The following is a 20,062-nucleotide window of genomic DNA, read 5'->3' as shown; positions in this document are numbered from 1 at the left end:
ACTTACTCTTCTAGATTCTTCAGGGGTATTCTCATTGATGGCTAATTACCCCCTCTCTACATGCCTGTGCACGACCAGGAGGCATGTTCACATCTGAACAAAGGCACAAGATTTAGTGGGTGTAGTGCTCAGTGGGCTCAAACTGGGGCCAAAAGGATGTTGTGAGCTTGTAAATGTGATGCGTAGTGATGCTTGTTGTCAACATTTGTGAACCTGTAAAATAAATCCGATTGGACAATGACCATATTGAGGTCTTAGGGTCTTTACATTTACAGGGTTTGATTATATTTGATGATGATGTAGGATAGGATGGGATTGTCTACTAACTGCAAGGCTGATGATATATCAACATATTGAATCCCATAGATCCCATAGTATTTAGAGGAACTAAACACATTAAGCCATGTCTCCTTAATGCGTCAGTTCATTACTGGAGCACACGTTCTAGAACTGACAAACTGGTTTCCATCTTCCATAGTAGCAGAGGCAAGATCAACTTCAACAAACTGACTGGTAGTATATCGTTGAAACAATCTGTGCAAACTGTTCTTTACAACCCATCATTACTGCTGCCATAGTGATTATGACAGCGGCAAACCAGGAAGTCAGTTAACAAAGTATTCATAGACCACACATAAGTCTTTTTTTTTCCACCAAAACTTAAGGTTTTAAGGCCCTTGGTTGTTGTCAGAGTTTATATCTGTTGGACGGTGCTGAAGCCCAGTGCTTTTTAAAAATTAAACCCTCAGGCTCTTTTTCAGTGTTTGCACAATAAATGTTTGGATGTGTTGGACCACAAAGGATCCACCTGTTGGAGCCTTTGTTTGCCATTAAAAGAAGGAAACTTTTCTCAGCCACCTTTAAAGGAGCCCTTGCATTACTGTGGCATTATTGGTCTTCAAACACTGACCCTTGAATTGAGACACAGCCACTGTGGGAAAGTAAGAAGAAAGTAAGGAAAGAAGTTGTGGCAGGGTGTAAATCTAGTGGAGCACACACACACACACACACACACACACACACACACACACACACACACACACACACACACAGTGGACACCTGGTTGGTTTCCTCTGATCTGTCATTAGGGCTGAAAACTGTCCAGTCAATCCGATTAGAGGGCAGTGAGGAGCTGAGCGTTCGAGTCCTAAGAACATAAGGTGGTCGTATATCAGTAACTCAATATGAATAACTTTACATGAAGGGCATACATTTATTATACAAGATATAAAAAGACAAAGAAAATGTAAAAAAAAAAATAAATAAATAAAATAAAAGAAGACCAAGACTGAAGCTAAGTGGGCCTGGTTATAATTATACAGGACTATGAATGTCTAAACCAACATATTGTTAGCTTCCAGATCATGTTGCTTTGTGAGCCTAAACAAGCTAATGTTAGCCTACTAGAGAAAGCTAACTTCACAATACAAGCTAACATTAGCTTAAAGGGATAGTTCAACATTTTGGCCCATTGCCAGAACGGCGGAGCGCAGCCGCGACTTGCTCAGAGCTACGCTACGGAGGCGATGGGGATTTCTTGGTTTCCCTCATCAAACTCATCAAATACACAATCCAACAACTCCAAAACGCTTTCGTGGACAAGTTGTGACCTGCACATTCACCACGCTATGAGATGATAATGAAACGTTACAAGACGGAGTTGTTTTCGAGGTAAATTCAGAGACTGCTTGCTGAAAAACTGCCCCTAAAGCAATGCGCATCAGCGGTTTTGCATGAATTTACCTCTAAAACGAATCTCGTAACATTTCGTTATTGTCTCATAGCGTGGTGAATGTGCAGGTCACAACTTTTCCACCAGAGCATTTTGTGTATTTGATGAGTTTAATAAGGGAAACCAAGAAATCCCACTAGCCTCCGTAGCGTAGCTCTGAGCAGCTCGCAGCTCTGCTCCGCTGTTCTAAAAATAGCTTACACCGACAAATAAAGGTAACAAACCTACTGCTATGACTATAGCGATTACGGCAATGGGCCAATTTGCCAAAATGTTGAACTATCCCTTTAAACAAGCAAACCATATTAAACAAAGTGATTAATCCAAAACAAGCTGCTGGTAGCCTTAATACACCAATGTTAGCTGAAACAAGCTCACATTACTAAGCTAATCTTAGCCTTGACACTTTTACACAGTAAAACAAATATTATCCTAAATTAGGTGACAGTTAATAGGGGGACTGTTCATTTGACTGGTTCTCCTCAGACCTCCTGCAGGCCCACTGAACTGATCCAAAGTCCATGGAGCTACAGGGGTTTAATTACATTTGCATCTTTCTCTTGAGTGGACATGCAGGTTTACAAAGTTAATCACAGAGGTCAAGCAGGAGAGGGAGACCAGGGACCAGAGACTGGAGCTAGTCCACATGATGTTGTTAATTAAAAGTATAAGTCATGTTTCATCACTGTACATTAAACCAAGCCTTAAACCACACTGTTAAACATTATACAATGAATGGTTCCATGTCAACAAACACACTCTCACACACAGGGAGGGATGTCATATCACTCACTCGGGTCAGCAGCTCCTCTTTGGATACACATTGTATAGGAAAGCAGATCTCAGTTCAGTTGTGAGGTCTGGGGAGTCAGATGCTGCCAGGAGCCTTCATTTTCACCTCTACCTGTAAATAGAGATAAATAAAATGAAATCACGAGTGAGTAAAGTTTAGTTTTATTTTGTATTGAACAGTGAGTTCAGATGAATTACAGTGTACACAGTGTGTTTCTTGAGAAGATGATTGCGGTGCTGTTTTGTTTACCTGATATTTATGTGATTTAAGGTGGTATTTATGATGAGATCAGAGACTAAATGACGTTAACGAAAAAAGCAAAAACAATCTTAGACGCCACATTGATGATGGTGATACATGTTGGAGATATAGGCTATGGAGAGTAGAGTGTGATGTGTAATTACAAAGACTATTTAGAGATTTTCGAGGTAAATATAATGACATTCATCCAACAGGGTTTTCGGTGTATCTGTGCCAGCAGCAGAGGAACCCAGTCTGCTGTTCTCAATCACTGCCCACTTCCTCTGGCAGCCTCACAGAGTCTCACAATCATTGCTGACTTGATGTAAAGGTTAATCCAGGTCTATAAAGATGTTGTTGAAGGTGACTCAGCGTGATGGAGCTCCTGTCTCCACACACAGAACACGCACCTCAGGAGATTCTGTGCGAGTTGAGCAACATTTCATGGCGGCTCAGTGAGTTTCAGGTGGTGAAACAGTGATGATAGTGACTCATTATCAAATGGTGAAGATTAGCTCAATCAGTCTGTGGTGTTTCTACATCATGTCTGTCCTGTCCTGTTCATGTCTGAGTTACTAAAAGGTGGCACGAGTGCTTTCATTGAATAACAGGCTGTACATTGAAGCTCCATATTTCCCTTGTCTCCTGAATTTTACTTGAGGTGTTGATCCATTAGAATTTTATTTTTGGGGTTTTGAGAACAAAAAAGCATCTCAGGTGAACTTGATGGTGGGTCTAGGTGGGTGTGGCTTGGTGACTGTTTTGTTGTGACATCACAAACTTCCAGAGGATGTGGGCGGCTGGTTTTACAGATCACTGTCTGAGTATGTCTCTGTGGACTGAGGCAGTGTCAATATGGAACCTAGATCTGCTTTATAAACTACACATGGGCATTTGCCTTTGGACTGCGTGGACCTTTAACCTTTAAAATCAAATGTGAAAGACAGGTTTAATGTTTAATTTGTTTGTGTGGAATCTTAAAAACAGGTTTCACAGTGGTCTCTCAGCTCTGAGCAGCTTCAGCTGGTCAGCAGGTTGTTATCTGTCCAGTGTCTCAGTTCCATCACTGCAGGACCTCCTGTCTATGGGATGTCCTGATGGCCAAACCCCCACCCTGAGCAACAAGACCTGTTTTAAAACCACTTACTGTCCTATTTAGTGAAGTGACAACTGTGCGTGATGAAGCTGTCATCCTGCTGTAATGAAACCATCACTGACTGACTCTCTCTCTCTCTCCCTCTCTCTCCCTCTCTCTCCCATGTTGCATCATGATGCTGTGGCTGTTGGACTTTGTTTAACCTGTCAGGTAAGCAAATACCTTTCATCCTCATGTTTTTTACCGAGTGTTGACCCAGAGCGACAGCCTGTCACCTGCGTCTTCACCGAACATCTATCAACACTACTTTACATCAGATCACATGATGCTAGATTAGATTAGATTGATTCAAACTGATTAGATTAGATTCGATTAGATTGGGTCTCTCAGGGAAACTGCATCATTATAGAATAATACAGCAAATAACCCTCAATCAGACCTATGAAACCATTAAATGGAGCTTTCACTGAGGTTCCACTGTCCGTCACTCTGACACACTGGTAACTGTGATATGCAGTTATAGGTTCAGTTGTACAGATGGACAGAAAAACATCTGATCAGAACAGGCACTGTTGCTTAGAATACAGAAACACATACAGTCAACACAATATGTACTACTATATCTACTTTACAAAAGCCTGGTACTGTTTTAAAGAAGGTACACACATTAAACTCATACACATGCCCTAGTAACAACACCAAAAAACAAGAAAAATACATCTAGGTGCACACAAACATAATCCTCCGAGTCCTTGCCTAATTACTCTCCCATTTTCTCATATACATATTTTATGTTTTCTAAATCTTCTATCTTTTTGAAATTATTCATATTTGTACTTTGTTTTTAATTCTTTATTCAGACCATTACACACACTCACCCCCACAAACTGAAACACACAGACTTCTATCAACACATTCTTTTTTATTATAACAAGCCTGCCCCTCTCTCTGTATTTTGCCTATAGAAGCAAATTATGTGTTGCTGAAAATTCTGTGTGCATTTTTATATTTCCATCATCCTACATTGTTCAGAATCTCAATGGCTCATTTTAATAGTTGCTTTAATAGTCATAGACTGTAAATAAAGATGGACAGCCTCCATGACATCAGCCTCAGGTTTCTATAGGTGATGTGAAGCATGGCCATCTTCCCAGTATGTGAACATGTCTATTTCTGATGTTGAGCTCTAGCACAAATACACAACTAGCACTAAGTTTATCTTGGTGGAAAAGGGGTACATGGGGGCGGAGTCACTGTTGGAGACACACCCTAGTGGTTGATAGAGGACCTGCAGTTTTTGTCACCAGTGTGGTTTCATTTTTCAGCTCCAGAGGCCGAGGCCCAGTTTGACGTCATGCTACAGAGTGTAACATTAAACTCTACGTAAAGAAATGACTTCAAATGACAGACAGGATGTTTATGTGGTGGTTGATATTCTTTTACAACGACAGTTTTAGAACTGTCGTAGTAAAGGTCTATCTTCTGTTACTTGAGATTTTCTTCAACCAGCCCAGGTAGCAGATATCATCACCTGGACTGTGACAGGAGCTGCTCTTTGAATCCTAATAAGTTAGAATTAACATCCGCTCAGGTTTCACTGACCTACAGTATCACATGCTTCCTGTTTAGCTTTAACTTTTTTAAGCGTCCTCACTGCTGGTGAGGAATTAATTAATCAAGCCTGAGAAAGAAAAACAGGTTTATAGACAGACCATTAAGCAACTGCCTAACAGCAGCTGTTTAATATCACAGGTCTAACGGCTGCTTGTCCGACACTGAGTAACACCTCAGCTCTGAGCAGCATTTAGAGGAGATGATGGGCTCTGTTGTAGCTCTGGAAGTAGTTGCAGCAGCAGATATGTACATGTAATGGCTCTCTGCCGTAGTATGAGATCACAAAATGTTGTAGTGAGACGGAGGAGTAAATGATTTATTCTTGTAAATATTGCAATATCAAGGAATGCCTTGTGAAAAGTTTGAAAAAGTACACTGATGCTCTATCTCAAAGTAGGACTTGATGTGATGTGAACTTATATTTAGTCCAAATCTCAACAACTCTGGGATGAATGCTCCCAGGTAGGTTCACTCATAATCATGCTGGTAATCCTCTGACTGGCCAACATTTAAATTTGTCCAAGACACAGTACCTACCAACCTTATGTCATTCCAATCAGTGTGTCTGGAACTAACTGGCAAAAAGGAACATGCTAACACATTAAGTGTGGGAGCATGGAAAACATTACCTGCTACATGTTAACCTCAGAAGTGAACATGTCTAATTTCTAACTGCTCTCCTGATACCAGTTCTTACAGCAGCATATCACTGCTCTTGTTTTCTGTACCTAAATCACTATCACCATTATAATGCAGCTCTATTATAAGGCAGCTCTCGGTGAGGAAGAGTTCAACAAAACAAATCACAAGGTTAGATGTTTCATGTTACATTATAAAGAGTGTATCTGTAATTGTCTATATCCAGAAGGCATGATAAAGTTATAGGACACTTGCTACTAGCCATTTTGAATATACTATATGAATATTGTGCTATTGAAGTCAGACCTGATTTTTGTTGGTCTCACTTTCCTCTGCCTCAACATTGCAATGCACCAACAATGCGCTTGACCACCCCTCATTTCAAGATCAACACACCCATTGGTGCACAAATTTGTATTTTTTATTTAAACATTGTGTGCACTGAATGGGAAAATGTCAGCTGTGTTGGGATGAAACTTGACAAAGATCCTTGTAGCTGACTTTTGATGTTAAAGGGGCCCAAAGTCTTGTTGATCCTTTGTCCCACTGTTTTACATTTACTCATTAAAGAAGTGAAGTGAGGAGTAAAAGCTAGTGAGCCATGTTAGGGTGTTAGGAATGGAGGTGCTGAGTCTTCAAGAGATTCTTGCTCTGTTAGATTTTGGCTACTTGTTCTGTCATAATTGTACCAGAGTTATATACGTATACACATAGTTGGGTGTCATTGCACGCCTGTGGACAAACAATGACATATGGACTTTGTTGCTTGCCTGATACATTGAATTGAGTCAGGCACGTCAGATACAGTCAAACATGTCTTTCTTGTTCAGAATGAACAGTTCTATTTATGAACAAACATAGTAAAAAAAAAAAGAGTACAGCATCAACTCCTACAAGTCCTACAAGAAACAAAATCCAGATAAACCAAGATGTGAAACCGAGTTAAGATAATTACAGGAGGTGCTTTACATGTTCCAACACAGACGGCCAAAACTATTTGAATAAATAGACAATTCAGATGACACTGATTAATGAATTGGTTGGGGGTTGTATGGAGGGCAGTTTGCAGTAGGGTGGAGTTGGTGGTGCTGTGATGGGGGAGAATAACCACCACTGATTAGAGGCTGGAGATCCAGTGAATTGAGTGTGACCTCAGTGTGTCAGCAGATCATGTAACATGGAGCAGTTTCCAGCCAGCCTGTGTTACATTGTGTGGGACACACACAGCCTGCTGCTCATTGAGAGTTCATGCTGAGCCTGCAGTTATGCTCTGAGCCCTGTCTCTCGTCACCACTGTTTGTGGAGGGAAGGGGCCATGTCTTTGACATTTCTGGCTTTCATTGTGATCTTCTTTATCCCCACCACCCCCCAGTCACTGTCAGTGTCTGTCCTTAGTTTTTCTCTGGATTAGTTTGGCTCTTTTGTGTACTCTTTTGTATTTTTCAATCATGATTTAAGTGTTTTTTTTTCTCCCCAACTAAAATATGAACATGAACAATGGACATAATTAGCAAATTTCCAAAAAGTTAGCAAAAAAAAAGGGAATGAATTTTCTTCTACAAAGGTTCTGGTAATTTCTCAAACAGTAAGCAAAGGAGGAAAGTGCACGCACATTCAACTAGTAGACAGGTGCAGGACAAAAAAACCTTCACACCTTCAGATGACCTGAAGAAGATCCATACTGTAGGTGGTCAAAACGTTGTTGATTAATAATAATAAAAAAAGGGAACTTTATTTAGCAGTGTGCAGACATTTTTTCTTTTCTCTTTAATTTCTCAAACAGTTAGCACATTCTATTTTAAAAGTCATATTTTGGCTGTTTAAGTAGGAATGTTCCGTGTTCATTTGATATTGATGACAGTGGGGTATACAGCCCAAAATATGTAGGTTTGGAAAAGGCCTCAGTCCTCAGGAAAATAGCTGTTAACACATTTACCCTTCTTCCAATCTTCCTGAACTTTGTTAGATAGTTTCAGTTCATCAGCACCTAAAAATTTGGTGCCCAGAATTTCTCCAAATTTGTTAAATGTGATCTTGAAGCAAGTATTAAAGGGTTAGTTAGTCTGGAGGTTTTTGCTCAAAATTAACGCTAGACTTATACAAATGAAAACCGGCTTAATCATCACCTATGGGCTTCTAGTCCTGTCTGGTGGTGACTGTGTCTGCAGGTCTTTTGCTTTGTTTAGTTGTGCACGGGGACGCTTCTGGGTGGAGAGTCGTGTTTTCTCTCCAGCCAATGACAGAGCTCAGGGGAAGTTCCGTGCAGCAGAGTAGGAGGGTTGCTAGCCCCGCTAGCTGTCCCGGATTCTAGCGGGTCCTAGCGGTGGATGCTATCCGCCACCGCTAGCACCCGCAGCTAGCACCACAACGGCCCTCCTACTCATTGCAGCATAATTCTCGGGGGAGGGTATTGGTCCGCCGCTCCAGCTCTTCACTCGGACTGTATTTCCTTTTCTTTGCGGTCCTGACAACTGCTGCTTATTGCTGTCAGGGGCAGGAGGCTACACAGTTGAGCCCGGCAGGAGGAGCCCAGTTTGAATGTTTTGTTTACAAACTGCAACGAACAAAACCCCAGACTCTACCTTTAACTAAAATAAGAAGTTCCATATTGATCGATCAATGTGGGCGTGGCCTATTCATCATTTCATGCCAAGTCATGCCTTTGTCTAACTTGCTATAGAGACAACAAACTTGGGTCTATAACTGGATTCGTGATGTTGGTGCAATGATTCATTTCTCCTGTGGTGATTGCCTAATACTGTATAACAAATTACTATTTCAATTCCAATAAGAAGCACAAACAATAAGGACCAGCAGATTATCAATTGTACAGATTATCACTTTGTACTGAATCTCACATCCTGTTTTTCTCATTGTGAAATATTAGCATGACATTTTTAGTTTTACTGACAGACACTTAACAATCACAAAGTTTATGTAGAGGCAACTTAAACTACTAAGTACCTGCATAAAAAGGATCTCCATAAAAAGTAAGGAATAGGCTACAGACCATTTTTATCCATCTGTCATCAGTGACAGCTAATAGTAGGCTATGATTCATTATTGAAATCTAAATATGATACAACCATAGTTTTTCTTAAGTTCTGAAATAAGACTTTTTCCACTGCTGTGTCTCATGCATGTTTCATTCTTAAATTAGTGCACACACACTCATCACTCTCTCTCACATGCTGCTGTTACTCGGTCGTTTTTAGCCTCTCCAGTAAATCAGAAAAAAGAGTAAATCTCTTATCAGTTCAAACTGTTCATACCTGAACCAAGAGTTCCGTTATATTCAGGTGTTTGAAGGTTATGACATCTTTATTTAGGATTTTCTGTTACACTTATTCAAAATTTCCTGTTAAACCGTTATAGTTGCTAGTTAAAGCATTAAACCAGCAGCAGAGGACTGACCCACTGATACGGATATTAAGAAGGAAACAGTAGTTAGTGTTTTATCAGGCAGGATTAAGCTCTAACTGGGAGGTTGAAGTGGAGGCACTGAGACATGGCAGTTCAGAACTGGGGGCACTGAGCTGTGAAATGGGACAGGAAGGGGCTGAGGTGGGACTGAGGGCTTTGTACCACACCTGTTTGGGCACTTTGGCTATTGAATCTATTTTCAATGACAATGCAGGACGTGGTGGTTTTCATGTGGGGATAATTAGGACAGCAGCCTTGAGAGCTCAAGAACATAGTCAGCGTGGGACAGAGGCCAGTATCCAGGCAGACACAGAGGGGAAGAGAAAACTGTCCTGTGGTGGGACTGCTCCCAGTTTACAGTCAAGCACATCAACTGAGTTGTTTTCAGGATTTGATCAGTGTGTGAGATAAAAGCTTAGCTGCTGTCAGTAGCACAGTCTTGCTAACCCATTTTATCAGTTACCACCATTAGTTTCCATGTTCAAATGAATTAATCTTAACCCTGAAGATTGTTGACTGTCACTAATTCATGTAGGCTATATAGATTTTTTAAGAAAACGATAGTGTAGTCCAAACTTGACAGCAGGAGGAGACGCTCTTGTAGCACTGTCAACTTTTTCAGTAACTGGACCCAAAAATGCAGATGTGAAAAAACTGGTACAATGGAACAAAAAGGATTTTATGAAACTAATGGACAGGAACACGCAGGAAAAACTCAGGAACACAGAGCTTGGACATAGGACATCAACAGAAGTCAGACACATAAGGTGGAACACAGGAAGACAATGGAGACATGGAGCTTCAAAATAAAACAGGACATGAACAGGGAACATGAGACAGACCATGACAAGCACGTTCATGCACAGAGGATGAACCCTTATATTTTTTAAGACCATGATTTTTCCTCTGGCGCCACCTTCAGGACAAGTGTTTCTCTCACCCCAGTTTTTTTTTAGTATATTTTTTTTGGCTTTTTGCCTTTTTTTTATTTGATAGCACATAGTGAGATAGACAGGAAAGGGGGAGGCAGAGAGACAGGGAATGACATGCAGGAAAGGTCCGCCCGACGCGGGACTCGAACCAGGGACGCCTGCGTTGAGGACTGTAGCCTCCACATGGGGCAGCCGCTTCAACCACCGCGCCACGCACCACCCCATAACTCGTTGTCTTGTTGTGATATGATATGATTGCAGAGCGTCTTAAGAGAATGTGTTATGACATTATTTACTGCCTGGAGGCTGGAGCCGTTTATATTATATGCGTTGAAGTCTATATGTATTACGGATCAGCACCAACATGAAAATAAGCAGATGATGCTCCATGATGTAATTGCGAGGGATTTGAAGTCACCCGCCTAAACTGTATGACCAATAACTAAACAACATTGACTTTTTTTTTTTTTTTTTTTACAATTTTTGGCCTTTCTGAACGCAAACCAGACCAATTGAAAGTTTGCAACAATGTATCATCCTCGCGTTGGTTTGAATCAAATAATGGACCTTTAGGTGCCCTCAGTCTCAGTTTACTAACAGCTGGAGCTCCACTGTTTTCTCCCCCTAAACCAAGGGGGCAGTTGTCGGTCTGAGAAGTGAAGCTCACTTCCGCGTTCAAAAAACTGCAATCCCCTCGGATTCCTCTGGGGGCTGGTGTCAGAAGGGAGCATTCTCCATAGACCCCCATGTTAAAATCGCCGACTTTACATCCTCAGTAAACATGTTAAAAGCCTGGTGTCAGAACGTTTTTTCATCTCAATCGATAGTTTCTACCCCCGCACACACTCTGAGGGGGGTGAATTTTTTTTTAACTCTACCGTTTTACTGTTATTAGGTTAAAATTCTGGCCAATTAGGGCGCGGAAATGTTGAGTGACAGGTCCGAGCAGCTCCGTGGACAGCTGCTTCGAGGCCAGTGGGCGGGTTCTCTGCCGGCCAATCCAACATGGCGCTGTTCAGGCCGCCATATTTGAGTCACAAAAACGACTCCCCAAAACCAATGGGTGACGTCACGGACGCTACGTCCATTCTTTTTACAGTCTATGCCCTAAACACGTCCTCATTTGTCCCTGTAGGCTTCCATAGTCGAAGGTTGATCCCAGCTCATATTTGTCCTCACTAACTCTGGGCCGATAGCCAACACTCTTACTGTACCTTGCTTGTTTCTCTCATCATGTTGTTTGCTCCACTGTATCAGGTAGCATAATGAGTGTGTGTGCGCTGTGTGTATGTGTGTCCTTAAGGGTCCATGGTAAAATAACACTTAGAGCTGCCAATATGTGGTCAGCCTTTGCCACTTAATCCTGAGGATGCACCCAATGCCTCTTATATAATAGCTTCCACATCTTCTCCTATTGCGTGTGTTCTGGTCTATGGGGACTTTCACTTAATACCGCAACTTGTTGCCTACCAACAACACATAAATTTTCTTTCATAAAACCTTAACGTTTGAAAGAAATATAGAGCTGAAACCTAATACTTAATTTTGTTTAATCCTCAGCCTCTCTGCAGTGCTCTCCTATAACTTCACATTTCAGATTCATTTCCAATACACACATGGTCTTGGGACAAGTTGGGCCATGAAGTATCTACCTGTTGGAATCTTTGCTGTCCAAGACATGAAGGATGCATTTAAATGAGCCTTTGAAATAGGACAGTGTAGTCGAGCTGCTGTGAGTCAGTCTGCCTCTGAAAGATGAGACGCTGACCTGGGACACAGCTCGTTGTCAGTTGTGGTTTCAGTAATATATGTTACTTCATGTAATAACCGTTCTTTAGTAGTTGTCATAGTTACTGCTGGAGTCCATCTCTCCCAGGTGGAAGGTGGAAGTGTGTAAACACACACAGGTTGTTTACTCATGTGATGTAGCAGCTCAGAGTGTAACAGGTTTCACCTCCTGATTCAGGGTCTTTAGGATTTAGGATGGTGGTCTAATCATGAATTTGTATCTCATGAGTTCATTAGATCAAAACCATGACATTCATTCCTCATCACATTGAGAATCAGCTGAACGTAGATGTAGGTCAGTGTGTAGAGACTCAGGTTACAAGTGTAGTTAGTGTGTGGAGACTCACAGGTTACAGGTATAATTCAGTGTGTGTGTGTATAGACTCATGGGATACAGGTGTAGCTCACTGTGTGTGTGAATAGACTCATGGGATACAGGTATAGTATAGTGCAGCGGCGTCAAACATATGGCCTGCGGGCCAAAACTAGCCCGGCAGAGGGTCCAATCAGGCCCACAGGATCAATTGCCAAGTGTGAAAATTTCATAGAAGACAGAAGAAGCAACATATTGTTGAAATTGCACATATTTTTACCAAGAAATTTCAGGTTGTTGTTTTGTAAAAGGATAGTTCATTAACTGTAAACATCTTAATAATAAAACAAAGGGGAAAATTAAGTGTAGACTTATAGATGTAGTTGAGAGTGTAGACTCACAGGTGTAGTTGAATGTGTGTGAGTGTGTGTATAATGGGTGCAGATCCTTGGAGGACAGGGGGGACAGTTTCTGAAAAACATGAATTGTCTCCCCCAATTAGATTACCCTAAATTATTCAAAATTGAACAAATGTATTTTCAGACTTCACATTCTTCACAATTTAGATTCACATCTAAAAAGAAATGATCCCACATCCCATCTCTGGTCTCCTCCACTACAATACAAATGAATGGGTAGTTTCTTACACAGACGCTGATGACATCAGCAAGCTTTAAAAAAAAAACCCTCAATCTTAGGGCTTCATATTTTGATTTTCATCCATATCAATTAATCATGCATGAAGTAGTCCCATACACTGGGAGAAAAGGAAGAATTGGGGATCTGGAGGTGAAAGATAAGAACGTGAGTAGACATTACAGAGACTCCTAAAATTGGGCCCCCCCACCCCACCCCCCAATCCTGACATCAGATCTGCACCCTTGTGTAGACTTACAGGTTTAGTTGAATGTGTGTAGACTCACAGGTTACAGGTGTATTTGAGTGTGGGTGAGTGTGTGTGTAGACTCACAGGTTTAGTATAATGTGTGTAGTCTCTTCCCTCAGCTGACCCTGGTGACTGACAGGCCAGTCACAGCCTCCAGGTTCACCTGAACTCAGCGTCCATCAGCCTGCCCCAGCCTGTCTGTTCATCCACTTCACACACACATGCTGGGGGTTGGCGGTTGGGGTGGGGGTTATCGTATATTGTTCAAACAAACAGGAATGCTGTGTAGTGACTTTTCCTCTTTGCTGCAGAGAACCATAACAAATGGAGTGTGTAGATGATAACAGAAGGAAGGTGAAGAGTTATCAGAGATTTCTGCTCATTCCATCCATACATGAGTCTGTGCAGTGCATGAAGATTATAGACAGTGGATACATATCGTATGTTCTGATCAAACATGTTGATGTGTCTGGTTGATGAACAAAATATTCTCAGGATTTCAGAAATTCATTTCCTTGGAAAAAAAGAAATTCATAACAACCTAATGTGAAGACATAAACTATGATGTTCAATGCAGTGTACATATAGAGACACATCTTAATAATAGATGTAGAACAATTTGAAGTATGCTGTTTTTTCAGTGATCTTTTTTTTATAATTCATGTAAGTGGCTGTACTGTAGAGCTGGTTACCGTGTGTGTGTGTGTGTGTGTGTGTGTGTGTGTGTGTGTGTGTGTGTGTGCGTGTGCGTGCGTGTGCATGCGTGTGAACATGCGTGTTATTGCACATGCTTATCATTTCCCCTACGTCTGTGCCTCTGCACTCTGAGGCCTCCTCATTGATCCTGCAGCATTGTCATCCTCAGTGCATCTATGCACTTTACATTTTTGCCATCACTTGCTGTTCCTTTACCTTTCAATATTCCCTCCGCCGCCGACCGCCTGCAGTGCAGCACTCACTGCTCCCCTTCCTCAACACACACACGCATGCACGTGCGCACACACACTGCCCACCCCCCTCCCCCTCCTCCCCTGTGTCCTCCTGAGTGCTGACCTGCACTGCTCCTTTAATATTGGTGACAGCTAATACACTTCTAAATGATCAGTTATTATCTCAGGGGCCTCGTCCACAGGGCCTCACTGATTCCAAAGGTCATGCCTCTGTCTTTCAGTATTGATCATTTGGGCCTGTTAACATGGCTATGGGCCTCACTCAGAGTGAACATTGCCACTAACATATTTCCATCAGCTGTATCTGGCTGCAGAGGCCCATTTAAAAGCCTCTTTGACTCTGTCGCTGCCCTAGTGAATAGAGAGGATGAGGAGCATAATGGATCTGCCAATATGGAAATCTGTGCTACTAAAATATACTGAGGACCACAGGCAGGAGGAGACCAGGAGATGTCCAGCTGAGACATTATATGATCTGATCTCAGTCTGCACATTTACAGTGTTTCCAGATCAACAACATCAGACTGAGATCTACACTGAAGGTCTACACCACAGTCCCAATAGATTTACTATTATTAATCATTTGTTTCATACACAGAATTATAAAGTTACAGAGCTGTGGTGCAGGTGGTGGAGAAGAAGAGGACAAAGGAAAATGCAAACTGCACCATTACAATACCCGTGGAATAATGACAAAAATAACAATTCTAAGTGTATATTCTGTCCGTCCATATATTTACTTATTCTTGTACTGTTCCTATACTACATATTCACACACACCCATAAGTCCATTCAGGGTCAGTTGGGTTAACCTTTAACCAGGGTCCAGTGACAGCTGGGGAAGATGTGGAAATACATATATAATCTATCTGATAATAAATAACCAATCCATGAAAGACTAACACGAAACTGAAAGTCATAGTGTATTTGTCATAAATGTGTTGAGGGGGGGAGTTTTATGTAAGGTTTTAATTAAAGTTTTAATGTGAGGCTGAAACACTGAAATGACAATACCTGCAGTTCCTCTAATGACCACTAGAGTCTGGCTGATGCAGTGAGTCAGTCCCATAAACACCCATGTTAAAGGGGACATATTATGTAAATATCTCTTTAACATATATTTGGGTGTTTGTCTTGCCTTCCGCCCCCCAAAATGTGAGAATTGACCAAAAAAATCTGTAATTTTCAGGCTCCCTTGGTTGAAATCCATGTGGTTTTTAGAGCTGTTCCCTCAGTTGTCTTCCAGTAATGTAACTAGGATTCCAATTTGCATAATACCACCCCTACCTAGAAGGGGTGGGGCGGGGCAAGCAGTGGCTGATTTGCATTTAAAGGGACAGGCACTGAAATTAGCCGTTCTGAACAGGGCTGTTTTGAGAGGATGAAAAGAGCTGTGATGTTTGATCCTTGAGGTATTTTGACCAAAGCATGTCACAGATATGTCTTTAAGACACCTGGGAACTATTTTAATTTGTGGAAAGGGGGCACAATATGTCTCCTTTAAAGGGATAGCGTATTTTAGGGATACAGCACATTGCATGGCCTGCCTGCATGGGGGAATACTAAGTGAGTTGGTTAGCTACAGATATCTATCTAGATATTTTTTTCAACCAGTTGATGCAACGTAAAAAAAAAAATACTGGTGTATTATTTTGAGATGGGGCTTCCCAGTTAGTTTGGGTCTGTTCACAGCTGTTGATCTCCTGTGTCTCTGTCTAGCACTATGAGCTGCTATGGCTAACTGGGACTATGGCTAACTCGTAGTGTTGACACATTTCCACAGGGTTAGTTGTCATTAGAGCTTGACTCAAAGTCTAACGGACCAATGGATGAGCAGGAGAGTCACAGACACATGTGTGAGAGAGTGTGAAAGGCGTTGGTTTGTGATTCCACATTTCTCTGTGTTTTCATTAACATCATCTCATCGTCCACCTGCGTTCAGGAGAACACTGCCAAAATGATTAACTGGTTCTCTCTTTCTTTTTCAGTTGTATGAACTGGACGACGATGAAAAGCGCAAAGAGTTTCTCGATGACCTTTTCAGTTTCATGCAGAAACGAGGTAAGTGAGCTCCACCTTGAATAACAGCACCTTACTGATGGGACCTCAGTGTGGACCCTTGTGGTCCTGCATGTTTCAGTACTAAGAGCTGTGGTGGAGTGTGCCCCCCACCAGCCTCCTCAGACCCCCTCACTGTACAACCAATCATGAGTTTTTAATTGGCTGCTCACGGAGCGACGGTGTGAGGATTCTGCCTGCAGCTGCTGGGGAGCAGGTCCGTGTTGAGAGCCTGGCATAATGTGAGGAAGTTAATCACCCTGCAGAGAATAAAAGGCTCTGCCAGTCACAAAGACACGGGCTATTTTAGGAGCACAAGGTCACTGCTTTGTTTTTGTTGTTCTGCATTCCTGGTTCAGTACAACGTGTTTTATAGATATGTTTGTTTCAAGTCCTCACCTGCTGGACCCCGACTCCCTAAACAAAGAGTTTAATTTCTCTTCAGTGACAACTTGAAACATTTATTTGTATTATTCTCAAATCAACTGTTATTTCCATGTGTAACCATGCCAGCTTCAGATCTAAATATAGCTCCTGTTTTCATCAGGCTGAGCAGGCCTACACAAAAAAATATTGTGTATATATTTATATAGTATGTACACGGTTGCCAAAGTTGGAATTTTTTTTTTTTACCCCTTGATTGAAATGAGTGTGACAAATTGATTTATTCTTGATAGATAAAGTGTATATATTTTTCTCAAAACTTTATTGAACACAATATCTTCTAAACACAATCAACCTTTATAATATAAATAAAAAGAGGAATGTGTCTGAAAACAAAATTAACTCAACTTTATGGACAACCATAAGATTTTTTTCAGGCTTCACTTGTTGATTAAAAGACAAAACAGAAAATTGTTAAATCTAAGATTTAACCCAAGACAGCTGGGAGGAAATGTTATTAAGTTGTTAGCTGAAGTACATATATAATTATGTAAATATAGAGCATTGTTATTAGTTATGAGAATTTCGCCTTCACCTGAGAAAGTATACAGTCACCTGCTGAAAATCTTTCACTGTGCCTTTTCCTCATAATACACACATTTGAATTTTTAATCAATTTTATTCAAATCATTTTTTTTTTCACGGTAAATGCTACTGCAGCTGCAGTCACACTGTATTTTGAAAAAAAAAAAAAAAGACACAAATTATGGCTGAACAATTTATTAAAGTGTTTGAACACAGGAGCCGCAGTCGTTTCTTGATGAAGGTAAAATGTGTGATGAGCATCCCGTTAAAAGCTGAATCCTTTGACCAGAGTCCAGCTGCTGTGACAGCTGCAGGAAAGCGCACGCTGATGAAGTAATGATGTAGCTGGGCGGTCACTTGGGTTTTGGAGACAGTATGGATTGTTGTTGGAGCGTTCAATTAGAGATTGATTTTGGACTTAGTGTAGGGAGACATTGTCAGTGTGAAGCAGATCAGCTGCAGCCTATCTCCACCGCTGCTCCCTGACAAGTGTGATCAGAGAGGGCCGCTCCAAATATTTGATCAATGTTTCTAGAAAACATCACTGTCGCTCTCTGACACAATGTCACATATACACGCCAACACCTTCATGTACATACACACACTTTTGTACATGTAGAAACACTGTCATATACATACACACACATCAGTTGCAACCATCATATACACACACCATCATACACATACGTATGCTATTGGTTACATATCCAAACACCTTACGCACGCACACACACACACACACTTTTATAGACACATTGTCATACACACACACACACCATACACAGGTCAGGTACGCACACTATTACATACATACATACATACAAACCATAATATAGGCCTACACACACATCACACACACCATCATATGTACATACACCATCATACACATGTAGGCACCATCATACACACACACACACACCATTGTATACACATATACACACCATCATGTTCATACTTGTATGTTGGCTCTATAAACATTTTTTATATCCTCAGATAAATTTTATTCTGACCTTTCACAATAAGAGTTTTCTTATCTGACCCCAGATCAGCAGAATGACATGGTTTATGTGAGTCTGCCACAGAGAAGCTGTAGTAAAACTGATTCATATGTGATCTGCAGTGTAGAGGGATGGTCAGCGTGTGTGTGTGTGTGTGTGTGTGTGTGGTGATGGGTCAGAAACACAGAGTAAAGGTAGTAAACAGTAATAGGAGGGTGAGGTGCTGCAGCATCGTGTGTGTGTGTGTGTGTGTGTGTGTGTGTGTGTGTGTGTGTGTGTGTGTGTGTGTGTGTGTGTGTGTGTGTGTGTGTGTGTGTGTGTGTGTTTAGGTTAATCATTCAGTTGCATAGCGACATAGATATGTTTCATGTTTATTAATTAACTGTAACTATGACAACATTGAAATAGTCTGAGAGTCTAGTCTTTGTTACGGATACAAACAGCAGGATATGATAAAAAGTTCTCGGCCTTAAAGCAGATATCAGTGGAATGTTTTTGTTAATATAAGTCCTAAATAGTCCTATTTTCCGTCAGCAATCACTTACATGAAGTATTTCAGCCTAAACACGAGTCTCTCCGTCACTCTGCTCTGCTGTAACCCGAGGAGAACATTTTCCTTGTGGGATACAAGTGTTATCCAATGAGGGGAGAGAACGGCATGAAGGGCTGTGTGTGCAGCCAAGGGATGCGCCTGAATGTGGTGACGTAGCACGAGGACCAATTGATGCCTGACAAGGGCGGGGGCTGCTAACTCATGGTGCGTTCAAGGAAACTCGTACTTTGTGTTTTTCCTTCCTGTGAAGTCATACCAGTTCGATCTGGTACGAGTTCACGGGTCGGAAGTTACGAGTGGCCGTTATAGGGAACTTTCACAGACAACAGGACGGTAAAAACACGAGCTACGGGTTACCTGGAACGCTACCAAGTCGTAGTTGTGACTTGAAGCTGTAACTTACGGTTTCAAAAGCCTGCCTTGAACACAGCATTAGCCGAAACGGCCGTGCCGATGATATCTGCTTTAAGTTCAGCCGCCAGCAAACCCACACACAAGGCTCTGTGCTGCTGTGGTCAGGTTTCATGATGGGTCAACTGGCCATTTCACCATGGCAACCATAGAAACTAAGCAAATCTTCATTAGCACAGAGAACAGCTCAAACATCAGCTTCTTCTTCAACTTTGATCATCTGCTATGGGAAAAGAACAGCGTTAGTTAGCATCATTGTTGCTAACGGTCTTCCTTTGTCACAAAGGGTGTAACCATGGCATCAGCCCACTCAGTCCAGCAGGGTGATGGTCAGAGATCTCACTGGGCTCTCTGTGGTGGAGCCGCCATGACAGCCTCATCATGTCTGAGAGCAGCTCCACTTCAGGGTTGTCCTGCACAGGTCCTGTAGAAGCATGCTCCGTGTTTATAGCCTACACAGCTCATTTAAACAGAGTAGGGGAGAGTGGGGTAAGATGAGTCACTTTTCATATTCAGGATCACTACATCAAGATAATTATAGTTTTGTTGCTAACTAATATATCTGCATGTGTTTCAGGGTGTTGTGCATCCCTACAAACAAACAGAATTAGCGTAATATAACTGGTTTTGTTCAAAATAAGTGGTGACGTGGCACAACTTACCCTG

General features: G+C 41.6%; 1 protein-coding gene across 2 annotated transcripts in view; it reads left to right on the top strand.

The window, feature by feature from the left end:
• The window catches only part of arid3c (AT rich interactive domain 3C (BRIGHT-like)), a 66,501-nt gene that overhangs the window by 30,370 nt on the left and 16,069 nt on the right, over positions 1-20,062 (top strand). For both annotated transcript variants that reach the window (XM_085787391.1, XM_085787390.1), the window contains one exon: positions 16,396-16,468. In XM_085787391.1, coding sequence (XP_085643517.1) covers positions 16,396-16,468 — 73 coding nt within the window. The remainder of the gene's footprint in view (positions 1-16,395; positions 16,469-20,062) is intronic.

Source organism: Trachurus japonicus, chromosome 9, assembly GCF_045865225.1.
Source record: "Trachurus japonicus isolate A0001 chromosome 9, Traja_1.0".
NCBI classification, from domain to species: domain Eukaryota; kingdom Metazoa; phylum Chordata; class Actinopteri; order Carangiformes; family Carangidae; genus Trachurus; species Trachurus japonicus.
The sequence above is the reverse complement of the archived record's forward strand: the minus strand, read 5'-3'. Positions and strand labels throughout refer to the sequence as shown.